We start from the raw sequence: 21,123 nt of genomic DNA, 5'->3' as shown, positions 1-21,123 counted from the left end.
ACATTGCAACCTTTATCCTACCAGGTCCCTTATTTATACTCATGTAATGACATGGATTTAAGATGACCAACATGTAGGGAATTTATTGAAAGGAAACCGAGTTGTACAACACACAACAACATATTATTGGCAAGAATTAAGTATAAGCTGTATATGTACAATACATCATTCAAAATGACAGGATTAACAGTACACTACACTGTATAATACAGATACTGACCAACAATATACACAGAAAGCCTGTCCATACTACAAAATCTGACTAGATCCAATTCAATTTACGAGTCCATACTTGTGGTTAATTCATATCTAATTCAAACTAACTGATCCGCAACGAAGCCTACTCTGGGTGGTGGTTTCGATCCAGATCAAAGTAATTCGAATCAGATTGCAATCAGCTAGGCCTGGTGTGGACAGGCTAGGCACGTACTCAAGTGAATTACTTTGATAATAAGTAATCCGAACCAATGCAGGTACATGTGTAGACTGGTACACTAAATGTAATTTGAATCGAATTCATCTGGGATCAAATCTAGCTCATGGGACTTTGGCCATTCAGAAACAAATGACAGCAGCAAGGCTCAACCAACAATCTGCAGATTCCAAGCCAGCCACTTTACATTACATGCTTTAACTATTCAGTCACCAATGACTCCATGATGGTAACGGTGCCCATTGAGTGCACATCTGAATGAAAATTTATTGTTTGTTGCTGAAATTTGGGAACTTTAAAACAAATGGTTGAAAATTCCCTTCTGGTTTTAATTGTCATTTCTAAGTCATTCAGAATGTGTAAGTACAATTATGAAATAAAAATATAATCTTTATTGCCTCTAGGTTTTTAGTAAAGCTGGACAGTTGACATGTACTGTAATCCTGGAAATTTTTGTTAAAGACTTATTTTCATTGGAAAACAAACATGTAACAGTACGTAGAGACTAATTTGCCTCTTTGTACATGAAAATTATGTGCTAGTCTGGTAACTATTAAAAATGAATGTTTTATTTGAGAACTAGCTGAAAACTAGAATCACAAAATTTTCTAGTGGTTAAAATACCTCAGTTTACAGTACGAATCAAATAAGATGGCGAGTTGCCAAATAAGTTGTCGAGACGAATCAAATAAGATGTCGAGTTGCCAAATAAGTTGTCGAGATGAATCAAATAAGATGTCGAGTTGCCAAATAAGTTGTCGAGGCAAGTCAAATAAGATGTACATAATAAAGGCCCCAATGAAGCGCCATACAGTACCTCTGCCATGATCTTAATGCCAGCAATGGTAAAGTGAAAAATCAAATTGAAATTACATTTTTAATTAAAATAACACCTTTTTTTTAATTAAGAAGAACAAGCTATTGGATGTAAACACCCACTGCTAGCTGTGCATAAATAAATTGTGGATGGAACATAATTTCATACATGGCATATTTCATGCAGTGATCATTTTAAATTAAAATAACCCTTTTGTAATTAAATTTGCAGCTTATTTATTGGTAAATTATGGATGGAACACCCATTGCCAATAATTGAATAACATGTATAAGATATCATACAGGCATTTTTCACACAGTGGTCATGGTTAATTGAACCCCATTTTTAATTAAAATCGTCCTATTTTTGTGTAAACACCCCTTGCATTGGTCAGTCATTGGTCTAATTAATTCTTTTCCAATATTGTGGATTTGAACACCCAATACAAGTAACAAAGACTAGTTATATTTTAGACTTCATTTTACCACGGCTTAGCTGCAATATCTTTTTAGTGTTAGTTTTTTTTTTATTCTGAGCTTCATTATTCTTTTAGCTTTTTATCGTTCCGAGGTTGGCACTCAAACCTAACTGTTAGTTTTGCGTTTAAACTAAAAAAAAAAGCTCAGTCCACAACAACCGAAAAACCCTCAAAATCAAAACTCGTCAAAAATTAAACACTCACGTGAAATAAATGAAAGCAATATGGGGTGGCATGGGCAGGATTTTCGAGCTAAACATTTGTAAGTAAAAGTGAGATAAAAGTTATCAAAAGTACATGGGATGAGAAATGTGACCTTGTTCCCAAACATACTGGTAAGTCAATGTTGGTGATCCGTTAACCCTATCTGTAGCTATAGAGGTTTGAGAAAAACGGAGCAAAACACAAAAATATTTTTATTCAAAAATCGACTATAAACCATCAAACATACCTGCTATGAGCTACCAAACCAAGTAAAACGCTCATTTCATATAGTCAAGAAGTTCCATAGTCTATCCACAGCTAGAAAAACGGCTTTGCGAAGTTTGTGATGCATGCTGTACGAACTGTCGTCTGCTTGTGGCGTACTGCCCTCTACCGTTCACGTGAGAATTCTTTTGTACACATGGTATCGATAGCATTGAGAGAGAGAGAGAGAGAGAGAGAGAGAGAGAGAGAGAGAGAGAGAGAGAGAGAGAGAGAGAGAGAGAGAGAGAGAGAGAGAGAGAGAGAGAGAGAGAGAGAGAGAGAGAGAGAGAGGGGGGGGGGTGCGTGCTATAGAACACAGTATCATTGTATGCCGAACAATCAACTCAATCCTGAAATTGTGACCGAGTATGCTGATGATAATGATAATGACAACAACAATTCCATAACCCAACGTCCATTCTGTGCGTGTCAAGAATTACTAATGAAAGGGTCAATCGATCAATGAGGTAAGAGGAAGTCAGACAGTACGAATTCCATGCGTGAGTTCCATGCGATATATAGGGGGAGGAATGAAGAATTTACGTTACAATAACAAAAAACCCACAAAAAGCGGGATACGCATTCTGTAAACAATACAGGAGACGGTGCAATTGTTGAAGGAAAAGTCCAGTCAGACTTATTTCTACCTTTAGTACACCTGCATTGATTTGGGGAATAAATAGTGACTTCATCATTGGTGGAAATTCAGGTGTTATGGGAGACTCATGGGTACTATTAAACATTTAACCAGGGCCATCCATCACAGAGTGGAGAAGGCTGACAGTCGAAAGCCCCAAGCTTGTCAAATTATGTTGTGGATTGATTACAATTATTATTTTAGTACTAAGTAATTTACACTCCCTTTCCAGTGACCACAGATATTATATCCATGGTACAAAGCACAACTACATTTATTCATTGTTCACCTATTTTTGTGTTTCTCATTAATTTTTCATGGAAATTATGGGTTGGTCGGTCGATTAAAAAAATAAGTAAAAAAATCATCTTCATGTTTCTCTGCCTCTCCTCCTCCTCTCTGTCTTCTTGTTATTAGGTTCCTGGTAACAAGTACTTTCCAAGCTTCTCTACACAATTGGCATGTTCTCAGCCCCCCCCCCCCCGAATCTGTTATCAAATAATAATAATAATAATAATAATAATTCGAGGGTAAAAAGAATAATAAAAGAAATGCTCTGTTCGTGAACAAGTGTCGTTGTCATGACTGTAGATGACATCGACAGTTCAGACACTTGCTTATTCTTGCCAGAGAGGGTGCTGTTCCGTAAAATATTAAGGTCGTGCGAAAATGTCGGAGCTGAAAATTTTGGTTAGGACTGGTCATGAGAAAGAGAAGAAGAAAATATGGTCCCCGATAGTAAAGACATTAGGATTGCATTATAAGCTACATCGACAACCTTTAAGAACGTGTGCACTATCAAGTTGTTCTCATCAGTGTATGTATCAAGTTAGATGAAATTTGAAGATTGCTTTCTAAAGATATTGCCTAATTACCAAAGATCATTAAGTATGCAAATGACTGATTAAAACTTAAAAGCTAAGTCAAAAAGACTTAAATGAAATGTGCGCATTGTTCCTGTTCATGTATTTATCAAATAATTTGAAGCATGCATGCTTACGATATAACTTAATTATCAAAAATCATTAGTTATGCAAATGTATTCTTATATTAAAACAAAAAAGTTTTTTTTGGACATGTCTATGTGCGCTTTGTAGCGATGGTGGTTGTATGTACCAAAGTATATGGAATTTGAAGTTTGTATACTTAAGATATAGCTTAATTCATTAAGCTATATGGTAATTACTCATTAATAGTCATAGGATGTTTACCAAAACCTCTTACCATTTCCATAATTACCATAAGGAAGCTGTGTAGCAGGTTTCTTTTGAATTGATGCGGTAGTCTTTGAGATATCGTGTTCACAGATACAGACAGACAGACAGACAGACAGACAGACAGACAGACAGACAGACAGACAGACAGACAGACAGACAGACAGGCAGGCAAGCAAAAGCATAACTTAAACTAAGGTAAAAGAAAACCCGACAATATACGGAGGAAGTGTAGATAAAGAAAGGAAACTAGCCAGGAGCCTTGACCATCGAGCGCCCTCACAAATAGTGTATGCAGATGAAGTTGTTACCAAGCTGTTCATTGTATAAATGCAGAGTCTGGTCGCCATTCGAGGGTAAAAAGAATATAACGCTTGATCATGTTGCCATAGTGAGATCATTCTATACAGGTACAGTCCCCCTCAAAAGTAAAAAAAGTGTATTTCCCCATGGGCCATGCCATCATAGACGAACATATTACCAATAACTTCCCTCTCAATATCAAGGGATTCTTCTGATAGTTTTCTTTATTTTCTATTCTGGAATTTAAAAGATTTGTTTACTTTGATATGGCAGTAAAATTTCTTAGCTCATACTTCAACAGAGAAGCAATTTAACTCGGCTAGAAAAATATGTTTACATTTCAAACACAGCATGAGATACTCTCCTGTCCAGTGCCAATAGCACAATGTATTATAGACCAGCTAAAATGCGCCATCTGTGTCGAAAGTTAGACATAATTATATATCTAGTTACCAGGGTCAAAGTAAAGTCCACTCTGACTTAGTCTAGTTCATGTACGGTATCGTTACATTTACACCTCCACTCACAGTATAGTCAAAGTCGTTACTCTAGAAGTCTTGAGATACATGAAATGCAATTTAAAATTCATCCACAGTAACCCATATACAGTCATTAACATCATGTCTTTGTTAATCATTAAAAAAATTCTAACCCATCACACAGTCCCTCATAAAGTTAGTGTTTATAGGGGCAGTTATGTAATGTCCAAATATGGTATATTTGTCAGCTCAAAATGCTACTTATAAACTTTTCACTAAAACAGTTGGGGTTCACTGATTGGATGAACAACTTTTTGCGCTGATTGAGGGATTTTGACCAGGTGTGGTTTAGTTAGTAACCACGTTGGCATCTAGATTAACTCTGGCTATATAGACCGAAATTTATATCTAGCAATATAAAGTTGTCATTTCTATGCTTTATGGACACATTAACTGAATGTTGTTGCTAGGCTACATCGTCTGAAAGAAAGAGAAGAGTACAATGACAGTAAAATGAAACCCGATGATGAGATTTCACTATCCATCCATCCATCCATCCATCCATCCATCCACCCACCCACCCACCCACCCACCCACCCAGCAACGCCTGTCTGTCTATCTGTACGTATGTGTCTATATATGCGTATGTCTGTTTAATCTGTAAACGTCTCTAATGCGTTCCCTCCCCCGTCTCTCTCTCTCTCTCTCTCTCTCTCTCTCTCTCTCTCTCTCTCTCTCTCTCTCTCTCTCGTTCTCTCTCTCGTTCTCTCTCTCTCTCTCTGTCTCTCTCGTTCTCTCTCTCTCGTTCTCTCTCTCGTTCTCGTTCTCTGTCTCTGTCTCTGTCTGTCTGTCTGTCTGTCTGTCTGTCTGTCTGTCTGTCTGTCTGTCTGTCTGTCTGTCTGTCTGTCTGTCTAGCTCTCTGTCTCTGTCTCTGTTTCTGTCTCTGTCTGTCTGTCTGTCTGTCTGTCTGTCTGTCTGTCTGTCTGTCTCTCTCTCTCTCTCTCTCTCTCTCTCTCTCTCTCTCTCTCTCTCTCTCTCTCTCTCTCTCTCTCTCTCTCTCTCTCTCTCTCTCTCTCTCTCGTTGTCTGTGATATAATTACCATACACTTACTATCAATATGAATAGTTCAAACTCTATAATGGAGTGCCGCGGCGTCATTGATCGCTATTTTATCAGCCCTATATTTACAAACAGGTATGCTCTTTTTGAACATTTAAGTCAAAATTTAAATCAAATTTGAGTGTTTTTCAATTACGTAAAGTGTATATATTAAATAGTTGTCAGCAGACTTTCTGATCGATAGATTTGTTAATTGAATCTTGTATAAAACTTCAACTGACTGACGGGTTATAAATTCGACAGCTTTCCCGTTTGTCACGAATCTTAGCCACATAGCCTTAGACTTCTCTCATGATCAGATCAATCGTTGTGCCGCCATTTACTTTAACGTTTTACTTTAAATGTATTTGGATATTCACAGATTACATAAATTAAACGTGCTTTCGTTTTGTATGTGCGAAGGACGACAAAATATTTTTATGTGAGCCATATCTAACCGTCCTCGCATGATAACCTTTACAGTTCGTCTTGGTTATTTTCAAATTGATTTTATGCAATTCGTTGTCTGGACATCATCAGTTCTCCTGCACAGCCTTGACAATTGTTCATATATCAACCACGGTTCAACCATTCATCCCATTGACCAATCAGATACCTGACAGATACCTTTGGCCAATCAATGGAACGTTAAAAATGTTAGCAACAGTTACTAGGCAGAAAGACAATATATAATAACTGCTCTAGTTTCTGGAATCTCACTTACCGTCTACCGTTTGGCGTGGCTATTGATACAAAAACAAAGGAACCTCAGTTCTGAATCAAACATCATCATAGTCTGTACATAAACTATGATCCACATAAAAGTACCTTATTGTGGCTTTTGTCAAACTCATGATGAAATCTTAGACTATTTATTTTACCATTGAAAGTTATATCAGACTTTTTAAAAATGAGTTTACTTTAATCGTATTATTTAGAAATCAAATCCTTTCCAGAATTTACAATAATAATTACAATTGCTGACAAAAAGAGATATATATTTCACGAAAAGTTGAAACACAACAAATTACCATTTTCCCTTTCTTTCTGGCCCCTTTCCTGTTTATTTTATGGATGACATATAATCAACATTGCATCCTGTTTAAGGCAAGGATAGAATTCAAGATTAATTGTTCTACTTGTTTTTTAAAGTGTCAAGGCTCCGGTCTACATCACAGAGAGGATTGTAGAATCGAGTTCATAGTTCTAATTACAATGTATTAGGACAAATAGCAGTCGTAATCTCGTAATTCCAAGCGCTTAGTACAAGATGAATGATAGGGCGTTTACCGTCTGTGGTCTGAGACGATGGAATTCCAATCCATGACAGAGTTGAAATGTTTAGATGAAGTGGAGCAATTTAAAAGAAGGTTGAAGACGTGCCTTTTTGAACATTTTTATAACCGTAGATTTTCACCTTGTGTTTTTTTGTATGCAATTTATAAATTCTTTTTAGAAATTGTTTTAGACTGCATATTTTACCCCTGTATTTTTTTTTTTAATTTTGCTTTGTATGCTTTTATCTCATTGCACAGCGCTTTTGAATGTTTTAAAAACAGAAGAAGGGCTTTAGAAATTAAATAAAATGTTAATGTTAATACGCGTAAATGAAATTGAACAGAAAGGAGTAAACACGCTGTAATATACGAAATGGCATAATATATGAAGGTAATTGATTACATTTGTAGCCTCAAATGTCAAATGTTATATTTACAAAAACCTGTCAATGTAAATAGTGTAAACTACCAAAAAAAATGCAGAATTTCATTGAGTAAAGCTTCAGTGCTCAGGATGATCGGCACAATTGCATTAAAATGCCATGAGAGAACGGATACAATGCACAACGTGATGCAAATATTACTCTTCCATGTCGCCAACGTTATTACACTGCACTGGTCGGTCGATATTGGTCACTCTTGAGTCTTGAATATCATGGTGTTTACCTACGAAGGTGAACATCGGAGTCCAATGACCGTGACCGGACTGAGCTTTTGATCGAAACGTAGAACTGTCGGACAAAATTCACTGTCTTTATTGAGAATACAGTAAACCTACCAGAGTCATCAGCCTTAACTGTGAAGAAAAAAACGGTGATGGATTTGGCTATATCAAAGATTTGCATATTTAATTATCATGAAAAAAATCAATTGCCTTAAATTGCTGTGACTAATCTTTATATTCAATTTGAAATATAAACTCAATAATGGAAAATGGAGATGATAAAAGAAACTCCTCCTAATTATCTGTAAATAAGTTAGCTAATTGATGAGCAATTATTATTTTAGCTAATTGCTGATTGAAGAGCAGTTATTTTAGCTAATTGAACGACAGGCGAATTAAAATGCTTGGGTATGGTTCGTGGTAGTAAGAAGGGATATTGGCAACGCGAGTGTTTATAATGATAGTAGTGTGGATATACACAACAATACGAGTACTGATTACTGGTAATGTGGGCATGGGTAGTATCTCATACCCATACTCATACTGCTAATACCCATACCCACATTTTCAGTACCTATACCTTAATCCACATTGCCAATAGCCATACCCATACCCACAATGCAAATACCCATACTGTCAATACCTAAACCCGTATTGCCAATATCCAGATCCAAACTGACCGTACCCATACCCATATTTTCTGCATAGATATGAGATGGATATGGATATTAGCAGTGTGAGTATGGATATAATAACAGGGTGGGTGAGGGTGTGGACATTAATAGTGAGGGTATGGGTATTTGTTTGTATAGGTGTTCGACTTTTATTATTGATGTTGGTAGTGCAAATGTAGTATGAACAATTTTAATGTGGACATGTCAACATGACTATGGGTATTAGCAATATTAGCATGGGTATTAGTATTGTGGGTATGGGTATTGTCAATCTGAGTGTGGGTATAGGAAATATGAGTATAGATATTGGCGATATGAATATGGAGTGTAAGTATGTGTATTGGCAGTGTGAGTATGGGTATTGATAGTGTGAGTATGGGTATTGGCAGTGTTAGTATGGGTATTGGTGGTGTGAGTATGGGTATTGATAGTGTGAGTATGGGTATTTGCATTGTGAGTATGGGTATTGATAGTGTGAGTATGGGTATTAGCAGTGTGAGTATGGGTATTGGCATTGTGAGTATGTGTATTGGCAGTGTGAGTGTGGGTATTTGTAGTGTGAGTATGTGTATTGATAGTGTGAGTATGAGTATTAGCAGTGTGAGTATGGGTATTGGCATTGTGAGTATGTGTATTGGCAGTGTGAGTGTGGGTATTGGCAGTGTGAGTATGGGTATTGGCATTGTGAGTATGTATATTGGTAGTGTGAGTATGGGTATTGGCAGTGTGAGTATGGGTATTGGTAGTGTGAGTATGATATTGGAAGTGTGAGAATGGGTATTAGTATTGGCAGTGTGTGAGTATGGGTATTGGTATTGGTAGTGTGAGTATTGGTATTGGTAGTGTGAGTATGGGTATTGCCATTGTGAATATGGGTATTGGTAGTGTGAGTATGGGTATTGCCATTGTGAATATGGGTATTGGTAGTGTGACTATGGATACTAGTAGTGTGAGTATGGGTATGGGTATTGGTAAAGTGGATATGGGTATTTGAAGGTTGAGAATTATAATGGAAAAGTGAGTATGGCAGTATGGGAAATTGCATTGTTGGTGTGGCTAGGCTGTGGGTGTTAGCAAAGTGTGTTTTTCTAAAAATAGATATTAGTAGAGTGAGTGCGGATGCTGCATACTTGAGTTCAACATTGTATGAATTTGACATTACAGAACGTGTAGGTAGGTAGGTAGGTAGGTAGGTAGGTAGGTAGGTGGGTATATAGATGGATGATATATATATATATGATACTATAATAATACTTTATTTTGATGAGGGCAAAAATAGTTGACGAAACAACTAATCGAGTTTTGTCCTCAGAGAAAAAACAACAACAACAAAGCAAAACAAAGCAAAACAAAACAAAACAAACAAAACAAAACAGAACAAAAACATACATATCACACAAATCCGGAGAAGTATTTAACTAAATTCGGTAACAATTACAAATTTTAAAAGAAAGAACAAAATGGTATACATCAACTAATACTGGCTAAGAAGATGGCTCTTGAAATTAGCTTTGAAAGTTCTCCAACTTCGAGTGTCTCTTATATGGGAAGGGATAGAGTTCCAAATTTATATATATATATATATATATATATATATATATATATATATATATATATATATATATATATATATATATATATATATATATATATATATATATTCATATGAATGTAAGTGTCTCGCTAGAGAGAACAGTGCTAGATGCAAATATTAGTAGCAGAGCATTATATACTTAATTCAAAAGAATAAGGCTGTAATAAGTCGTTACTCCGAGTTTCACGCTTCGAGCGATCGTCTGAAGATCACTCGAAGCGTGAAACTCAGAGTAACGACTTATTACATCCTTAATTATATATATATATATATATATATATATATATATATATATATATATATATATATATATATATATATATATATATGTGTGTGTGTATACATACATACATACATACATACATACATACATACATACATACATACATACATACATACATACACACATACACATACACATACACATACACATACACATACACATACAGACAGGCGCGAGATCAGATGTCGGTTTCAGCCATATAAACAGTTAACAGTTATTCTATGGCGTCTGTATAGGCGTAAAGATCTGTGAAAGTTGCGTTTGCAACACATCTAGATCTGCTGCAGTGATCTTATATTTTATCTTTCATATTAGCATCTAGGGAGGTTTATCATGATGCCCCACTGTGCCTGGCAACTTCATAGTAAAGTATGTTGAGATGGTCAGGGATGTTTGGTTATGAACCACGTGTTAGTTTTGTTCTTTCTAGTGAGTGATACTACTACTACTAGTAGTAGAACAAGGGGTTAATCTGAGAGAAGGGTCTGACAGTCCGTAACGATTGGGAGTACAAGTTGTTTTACTTCCAAGTGTCGTTGCGTCCAGCTGGGTTCTTTCACAGAGAGTATGATTAGCGGTAGAATACGTTTCTATTTTTCTTATCACGACATAATATCTACAGGACCGCCCATCAAATTAAAGGCTATTTAGTGGAGTATGTTAGGGCGGAGTTAATGGTTGTGTAGTCAATCGGCAGGGATTCTCTGTTTGCCGTCCTGGAGGCAGAAATGAAGTCCGGATTAGAGTACCCCTGGCGTGTCCCTGACTGACAGGATCCTAACAATCCGTCGCTTGGGTCTCCTTACATTTCAGACGAATTGATATTTTGTTGCATTGGACACGAGATATGTCAGATTTGGTTACCAAATTACAACCAGTTACTCTTTCATATGCTTCATTAGCACGCCGTGTGTTTTTACTCAATTCACGCATGGACTTATCTCTTTAATTTCTGTACTTTTACCTTGTTTGTTATGCTTGTTTGTATGTTTTAGTTGCGGTAGTAGTACATCACTGAACAAGATGTTGGTATGTATACATACATGCTCTACGGAATAGACACTGTAAATGTTAAAGGTGTGTCTAGTCTATTAGATGTGTATAGGAGGAAATAATTCATGTAGTATATGAGTTTTGGAGACGCTGGGAAAGTTTAGACGTAAGGATTTGATCGGTTGTCGAGACATATACGTAAGTTGCACTCGTGCAGCATTGCGTATATCGAATATCTGGTCGCATCGTCCTAGCGATAGCCTGGTGTTTCTGATAATGCGACTTCTCTAAGTGGCCTTAATAAGCTGTGTAGTGTGGTAAAAACTATTGGTCCAATTAGAGGGCCACACGCATTGAACTGTAGCAGGTCAAAATGAAAGAAGTAACGCAGTATGGTATTGTGTTGTATGGTCTTCGATGTGATGTCAACTACATAGTTGGATAGCGGGACACCTGCATACCCCACTGTGCCTGGCAACGGTGACTAAGAGCGCTGTGATGCGATTCCACTCGTTAAAAGCTTTACTTTTGGATCTTAAGTTACTGTTATGTCTGTGGTCAATAGCGCCTAGTCAATTCAGCTCAGATCATTTGCAAGTTTAACAGATGACCGCATAGTTATGGCCACCACGCAAAGTGCATTTAGGCATTTGATCTCCTGTCACCTTTACCTCATCATCTATTGATGAATGCGACATATCGCAGCTAACTCAATATACTATATATATTGAGCTGCTCTAGTAACTATTTGCCGGCCACACATGTATGTACTATACCCGCTACAACGTTGATTTCTAACCGTGATTATTTTTGTATTCGTATTGACAGAGATTTCGTAAAAAATTCACGTTTTAGAAGGTCAGCCTACAGGGAACAAATATTCTTCTTTCTTTCTTTCTTTCTTTCTTTTTTTTTTGGGGGGGGGGGGTTATCATGTTTACTCCTGATGTGTTTACTCCAATCGTTTCGTCTCCACAACGAGTTACATGTATAAATTGTAGATACAGACCACGCAATACAGTGATTTTATTTCCACCGACATGCCAATTTCTGAAATAAAGGCACACTTTATTTTGTACACCAGGAGCAATGTGCTTTGGAACGGTCTAAGCTGTGAGAATAGTCAAATTGGGCTGAAGTACACGAACAAGAAGAAAAACAAAACTTTTAGATTACACTGGCGATTGGCACGATTCGGTACGGTTTTGTCATCTCCATCAAATGACTGTAATGCCTTGACAGATTTAGATCGACCACTGTGACGAAAAGGGATGCCTTTCAGCAACCGAGAATATGATGACGAAACTGTTCGAAAAATTGGGAAGACTTGACAGGCTATTCGATTAGTTGATTGGTTAATTATATTAGTTGTTGATTTAGTAAATCAATACCACTGTAGCTGATTGGATGATGAATCCACTGGAATAAATTTACGGCTTGTTGTTAAAGGGGGAGGGGGGGGGGTGAGTATGATATATTTGACAGTATCTTGATATGTTTTAAATTGTTGATAGAAATACATGTGTGTGAAATTATCGTAAAAGTACCTGTCGCAAACCAGAGCATTTTTCGGTGAAGGACAGTAAGGTGGTTTTACGACGATGATGTAAAAGTGCGTTTCATTTCGTGTCTTCGTAGATACAGCCCGTAAGTCTTTAGTATCGCTATAACTACTCTACGTCGACATTGCAACAATAAAAGTGACAATAGCAGTGAACAAAACAATCAAATAAAACAAAGAATGACGATAATGACCAAATTATCAAGATGTCCCCGACATCATAACAAGTTATACTAATATTGTAATAAATGAATTATTGAGATATGATCAGAACTCCCATGCTTCCCGTGTGTCTACATGTTCAATAACTGATACATAGACCTGTATATCCCTTATGAGTTGAGGATGGAAGAGGGGGGGGGGGGTGAGCAATGACAATTATCTGGCTTGGAATTATCTGACTCCATCGTCCATATAAATGTTACTAAAGTTGATAAAATGTACCGCTCTATGTTATATTAATTATTCCATACACCCACCTACCTACCTATATCTGACTATCTACAAGGTCCATCCTCCCACCCATCCTCCCTAATATTTAGTATACAAGAATTGCCTTAAAATACTAAGTTTATGACTTGTTAAGATATAAATTGTTGCGGTCCAAAAAAGCTATAAATAGCTGATGTTTTGGGAGTAAACCTCTGAGAGCTACATTCTCATACTACTCGGAAAGTCACGGTGTTGGACATATCTATGATCATGTTAAGTTTATGACTGTACGATTAAGGGCGAAAAGAGTCAATGGGGCTCAAATCACTGTTTGGTGGTCCAGTACAGACTTCCGTTACAACTACAAACTGGTAGTATATGTGTAACTTGAATGCTGAATATGCTTTTTTCCTTCTCATTCTACAACCCCGACTTTAATAATGTGAAATACGCTGAGTAATTTTAGGGGACCCTTGTTCAACAAAGCTACCCATATTCCAATTTTTACTTCAAATACCAGCAACGCTACTAGATGCAGCAGCAGCAGCAGCAGCAGAATTCGTGTCCATTTTTTGTATTTTTCCGTGTTTCCCTTTTCACTCTGTATCCTGATACTTTTAATTATATGTAATGCACTCCTATAATTTAAACTACATTTTGAAATAAAAACAAACAAATGATAAAGCAATTCTCCATTTTCAACGCCCTACATCTTCAGGATAACAATTTCTTGTGATTTTATGTCAAAATCACCACATAAATTATCTATATGGAAAGTTTAGAAAAGTATGGAAATACAATTTTAGAACGACGATGAAATTTGATCGATTTGAACAGATTTACTCATCTCTCTTTCAGGAAATGTTTTAAAACTGCTTTCTACTAGTTTTCATTTACAACATACTATCCAATCATTCTATATTGATTTATAGGACGGAATCGTTACACACAAGACTGTGTGCTGAATAAACGTGAACGTATCGGTTGCATCCAATTATCAGACCACAAACCTAGCTAGCTCATTGACATTGTCCATTATGTTTTTTACACCTTTTGTTTTACACCTAAATTTTATCTTAGATCGAAGTGACAAGCCAGTGAGCTGAAACTTAACAAGTGAGGTCCTAAAATGAACGCGAGATAAGAAACAAAGCCTCGGATATTGAACGTTCAACCCCCAAGTCAATCGACGGTAATAGGAGCCGAAAAGAAGGTAAACATCACCGTATACAATGTAAGCCAGTAACCGTCATGGCGTCAGCCATACATTTTACATCCCTCTACAAGATGTGAGCAACATAAGTGAGACCAAAGGAACCACTACGTTATTTTTTTTGTGCGTTAAGAGTCTATGTAAATGTGACGGGGTTAACTCTATTCACTTTATCTGGTTGGTATGCGAGCTTATTAAGTGCGAAAGGTAAACAAATGAACAATTATTGAGATTGTCAAAATCCCAGAACCAATAATGAGACCAATTAAACCGTATTTGGCTATTAAATCAATTTATCAGTGACATGCGTGTTTGCTGGGATACAATATATGACTTAGCGTTTGCTTTATTTGCTAATAGCATTGATGTTATTTCAGACCTAATTGACCCCGTCACCACCTTTAGACCTGTCAAAATAGTTACATTCACATGATGCAATTATCCATTACATCACTACAATTTGCCACTCAAATAATTGCAGTTTGCCTTTACGGTGTAGATCCGTGCCATTGCCACAGTCGTGTCTTCTACCCGTGTCAATCAACGCACAGAAACGTGATCAATGAAAAAAAAAATAGTTGGCCGATTTCTGTTTCATACCGCGAATTTTTGTGTTTTGTATTTTTAAATAGTAAACTAATAATACTAGAACTTGTGGGTGCGTTGGGTGAGTATTTTGTACACATTTGTTCACGAATCAGCAACGACCTTAAATTTCGGACGCAAATTTGCGTTAACAACATAAATTAGAACTGACTGCATTATATATAATGGACATATTTCGATAAAGTTGCCAACTGCTTGTAACATTAGGTTGTATATTATTATAGTGGAGTCCAACGTGTTTTCAAAACTAACCAATCGCATAAAAACATTAAAAAAATGATCTTCTGAATCAATACATTTGGGATCCTATTCCCGTTAATCAGCCAAGGGAAGTAAAAATGAACAATTAAATAATTGACTTAATGAATTAGTAAATTAATATCAAAACGATAATTAAATAAAGGGGGGAAGTAATTTTTTAAAATGTAAAAAATATTGCTACCCTCGTGAAATATTGACGAAATCGAGAAAACACAATACAGTACAATAGCTTGCGAAGATAAGATAGATGGCTGTTAGGGAGGTGTACTAGAGGAGCTCGGGATTTGGCATGGCTTAGCGAGCACCATTCACAATAAGTAGGGTCGCAGATGTCTGTATTTGGCGACCTTATTTGCTAGAACAATACTGACACTTTTGCCGCTTTCGTTGAATAGGAGAGCAAACAAAATCAAGGAAACTGTTGATAATGACAGTGCCATCGACAAGTCGTATAGTATATATACAGCGTTCCATTCCATACAGTAGACAAGTGTCCGCCGTTTTGAATCCTAGCAGTATGTACAGCGAGTCCTTTTACTACAACTATCGTTTGTGGTAATGTCGGATACCTGTTATCAAAAGTAGCTTGCAACAACCCAAATTGGGTGAGGTAGTATATGAATGGTTTGAAGGGGTTAAATAGATGTCCAAGTACTATGATTGTCTGCTCGTTTGTGCAATTATTTTTATATCTGTTTAACTTCTTGTATTTATGGAATCGTTCGGCCATTGACACGCAGTAAATGACAACAACACACCGTATTCACAACCCACAAGTGTGTTAAGACCATGACGAAAACCACGGTTCTTGTATGGTAGCCTAGCATGAATTGATGACGTTTTTCATTAGATTTAGCATAAAGTGATGACGTTTTTCATTTGAATCAGCATAAAATGATGACGTGTTTCATTTGAATTATTTTTCATGAAACCACACTTCATTTATAATACTCTATCACGTGTATTTAACTTTACTAGGCTACACGCAATGAATGGTGTAAAATAAGGATGGCTGGAAGGGTGCCTAATAAAGTGGCATTTTTGTCATGCCTGATCTCGCTTATGCCAAAAACATAGGTTCACCATAGGTATATAGGGAGAATATCATGATATTAAAACCACAGTAGATCACTCGCTGTCCAAAGTCTGAGGAAGAAGTGATGGAGTAGACCACTGACTATACTGAACTTGGAGAACATCGATGGTAATTGTTTACTTAAAGCGTAGAAATAGTCAGATTCGTTCCCTTAAATACCAGGCCCTATTTACACGTTACTATTGTCAAGGATTCACAATGGCAGAAACACTTTAGATACGGCAAAATTACCCAACGACTTAGAAACTACCAAATCGAGGAATGGTCAACGGGTGCTTATACTAGTACAGTCTGCTTTTATATTGAGAGAACAGTCGCTGTGACTGCTGAGAACTCACATTCGGTTAACCGATTCTTTCAAACCGTTCAATTCCTAGAGCGAGGAGGCCTCTAAGTTCATGAGCAACGTGTTTCAGTTACATACATACATACATACATACATACATACATACATACATACATACATACATACATACATACATATACATACATACATACACACACACATACATACATACATACATACATACATATACATACATACATACACACACACACATACATACATACATACATACATACATACATACATACATACATACATACATACATACACACACACATACATACATACATACATACATACATACATACATACATACATACATACATACATACATACATACATACATACATACAACTTTGTGACTGCACTATGATATGAAATAAACAGAACTACATAGAGATTAAATATCATTTTGTTAACAAAGGGGAAGTATATTTCATCTCATAGTAATCATAAAACTCTTCCGCTTCGTGTTTAAAATTTGGTTATATTACAGTAATTGGCAGATTGAAATGGACCTGAAAACTATCGAAATAAACGGCTTGTCCTATGAAAATAAACTATTTCAAACACGAAACAAAATGACTGCACATTGCACAAAGGACCTGGTTAAAATTAAATTATGTTACATGATGAAATCACGTGACTGTGTTGTACTCACAAAATGAGTTGAAACCTTGTCTGTCGAGCTCTGCTTCCCCCGACATGACAAAATAAGGAAACAAAGTCATTCAAAAAAATAATATTTTGCGATAAATGAATTGTTCATAATAAATAAATTATTTCTTTTGTGAAAAGAAAAATACAAAATTTACAATATCACGTGAAGAAGAGATTCCAGAAAAGAATGGTGTAATCAAATTTGCCATAGGCGTAAATCGACAGGAGTTCGCAGAATAAAACACCGAATTTCAGAATTAGAGTTTAAGTAATGAAGCGAGAGGATAGTTGTTCGTTTCATTTGTATGGCTTGGGTGAAGTGATTTCACTCTGTAGTGAAATAGACAGAAATGAAATTAGTTTTGAACAAAGCTTTAATAAAATAGCGATATAGTAATAAACAAGCAGGCAGCATGGTACTACGAGTTTAATAGGTGACCCAGCCCATCCATCACTCAACTCGTCGCTGCCCTTTTGCGCCCATTCGATTTAATTTCGTTGCTTTGCTTATTGAGTTTTCGAGTACTCCATGTGGTTAAGGTAAATTAACCAAAGGTATTCATGAAAAGATGAAAATTTAAATTAAGTTGCAACCAAACTACTGTCTGCTGGCGTCGATTAGAGTTGAACTCTACGATTTCTTTGTTCAGTGTTGCTTTCCCGCCACGATATATCTCTCAATTGTTGCTTTTAATACGGAGTCAAAGAGAATACCCTTAGTATACATGTCGCAGACATTCGAAGATATAACAAACCAAAATATTGTGGTTTCAGCGTGAAATGTTTTTTTTTTTACTCAATGTGTTCTGAACGTACACCTCTGTCGTTTTCTTTCTGGCAGTTCGTTTCATTCATTCTGACGGGCAAGTTCATGTTTCGACGTTCACTGTCATGTGTAACGTTTCTACCTTCTTGTAGTATTTTGACACTGTGTTCCTGGGCTTTAGCACGTAGTATAGCGATGCTGTTGGATCGGAGCTCCTCGGGGTCTCGATCGACAGAAACGGAGTTTTCACTATCTAAATCACCATTATCATTCGAGTCCTCTTCCTGTTCTCGGAGTTTTCGAGTCCTCTTCCTGTTCTCGGAGTTTTTGTGCAGCTTCCATCGATTTTTTATGCATTCCTTCAGGAGACAAAAAAAAATGGGATACAAGTGGCCATTAAGCTTTACAACTTATTAACACACAAGGACGGTTACTTTGAAATTGTGAACGGGCAAAAAAAAGGGAAAGAATATAAGAGTGAAGGAGAGAGAACGCCAGTTACGAAGCAAACAAAGTGCAGGATCAAAATAGTGAATCTTGTTCAAGTATAGGTCTAATGAGGATATAATAAGTCTTAATCATTTGGGAGCAAATTCTTGTAAAAATGTCAATTTGTAATTAAAATCTACACCGCAGTTATTGTGTATTGTCACTATTGATTTTCTATTGTTAAACACAAGCTCACCTAGTAACCACGGTGCACATGAGTCGTTATCATCGGCAGCGTCTGTCTTCAATATACTATCGGGAAGTGGCAACGAGTGGCGAACCATGGCTCCGTAGAGTCCGTACTCAGCCATAACACTGCTTTTCCCCCATTTTTTCTCTTTCTTTCGCCATTTAGCTCTTCTGTTTTGAAACCATACCTGACAACGATAACAAAGATGAAGAGTTCAATATTGAATTTTGATCAAACTCTTATCTCCATTTCCTCTGGTTGGACATCCGGCACAATACTTGATAACACTTTTACAATGAATCATGCTAAAGGTTGATAACTAAAAAGGTGGATGTTTCAACATACATTTTCATTTTAGAATATTTTCATAATTAACTTCTCAGTTCTTAGCGATTTTTGAATGCCTCGATTTTAGGTCTAAAGATTTTCAAGGAGTCAATAACAAATGTTGTGAAGGCTAGTCCACAATGCTATGTCACACGAGGTATATATATATATATATATATATATATATATATATATATATATATATATATATATATATATATATATATATATATATATATATATATATATATATATATATATATATATATAATATATATATATATATATATATATATATATATATATATGGAAGGGTGTCCGTGGTCAAAAGGAATACTTTTCGTTTTTTCATGGTGTAAATTGAATTATGTCGTATGAAGTCAAGCTGTCATCTGCGTGTTTTCATTTGCCGATGAAACCAATATATCACATCTTTAAACACACATATCCAGCCGAGTTGCTAGTAAGAAGCTGTCTTCCTTAAAACCAACCAACAACATTAAAAATGTATCGTCCGTGTAAGATTCCATGGGCTCAAAAGTAATCAGTACATTTGGTTTTCTTCTTTAAAAATATGCAGATAAGCTAGGGTTACTGGTGGCAGGTCGATCGGCCCGCGCGACTCTGAGTATGTATGTATGTATGTATGTATGTATGTATGTATGTATGTATGTATGTATGTATGTATGTATGTATGTATGTATGTATGTGTGTGTATGTATTTTCGTACGTACGTATGTATGTATTTGTGCATTTGAATATGATATTGAGTCATTTCGTGAAATAGAGATATAAGTGTACGATATAGAAGACATATTTAATATATTCCATTTATCCTAATTAGACCGACCGCTAAGATTCCTTGTCTTACGGGCATTTTATCTTGATCCTCCGTCGTACAGGATGTAATTTAGCTGAACCTATTAGGGTGCCCACAGCATTCAAATAATCATTTTAATCATTTGACATAATTTCAATGTCTTCGATGGATGCTTAAATACAAACAAATGTAGCCTTAAATGATTTAATTTGGTGCAAACGGTTGTATAGTACGATAAACACAGGGTTCACAAATTTGTCCTACGGGGATGTGATGGTTTAGTACGTACGATGTAAAACACCATACTCGTTTATGTGCTATTACAAGGACTACAAATGTATATCATTGTGGTTTTAGTTTGAACTTTGCAATTGCCCAGTACATCGACTTGCTGTCGTTGTCTCCTATAAAAACTTGTTTTACCCCCAGATTTATGGCGATTGTTTAATGTTAGTAATAAGTTAACATTTATAGCAAAACTGAAGAGAAGTTCATTTCACCGTGTCCAAAATGTAAAGTATTTTTAATCGAATTTGTTTTGAAATAACATTTTCTCGACAGTACTAATTGCACATGTATACATGTTTTTTTTGATCTACACTCTTCGTCCTCTTCTTGTTGCCTAGAGCTTTCTACCATCGTGCAGCTAACCCACCGAGTCAATTATCCAAGCAGACAGGTCGTCCATTCAATTGCACACATTACGGTAGTTTTCGTAATTGCTACGCCTACCTTTGACTCGCCGTATTGAATTTCACAAACTACAACTTGTTCCAATCATCAAAGTTTGTCGGTTATATTTTAATAGCATGATGTTCTACATGCTACTCACTGGTGTAACAAAAGACCACACACAAACAACCATGCCAACATTCCAACCAGCGTTGTCATATCTCACAATACAAATTTAGCAAAAAATATTCGGCAACAGTTGCTTACAGAC

General features: G+C 36.3%; 1 protein-coding gene across 1 annotated transcript in view; it reads right to left on the bottom strand.

The window, feature by feature from the left end:
• Positions 1-18,380: 18,380 nt before the first annotated feature.
• The window catches only part of LOC144453769 (visual system homeobox 2-like), a 3,072-nt gene continuing 329 nt past the window's right edge, over positions 18,381-21,123 (bottom strand). Inside the window, 3 exon segments of the mRNA XM_078145119.1 lie at positions 18,381-18,653; positions 18,655-18,713; positions 19,040-19,220. Coding sequence (XP_078001245.1) covers positions 18,381-18,653; positions 18,655-18,713; positions 19,040-19,220 — 513 coding nt within the window.

Source organism: Glandiceps talaboti, chromosome 2 (genome assembly GCF_964340395.1).
Source record: "Glandiceps talaboti chromosome 2, keGlaTala1.1, whole genome shotgun sequence".
In the NCBI taxonomy this organism is placed as follows: domain Eukaryota; kingdom Metazoa; phylum Hemichordata; class Enteropneusta; family Spengelidae; genus Glandiceps; species Glandiceps talaboti.
Note: the sequence above shows the minus strand (reverse complement) of the source record. Positions and strands in the feature narration are given on the sequence as shown.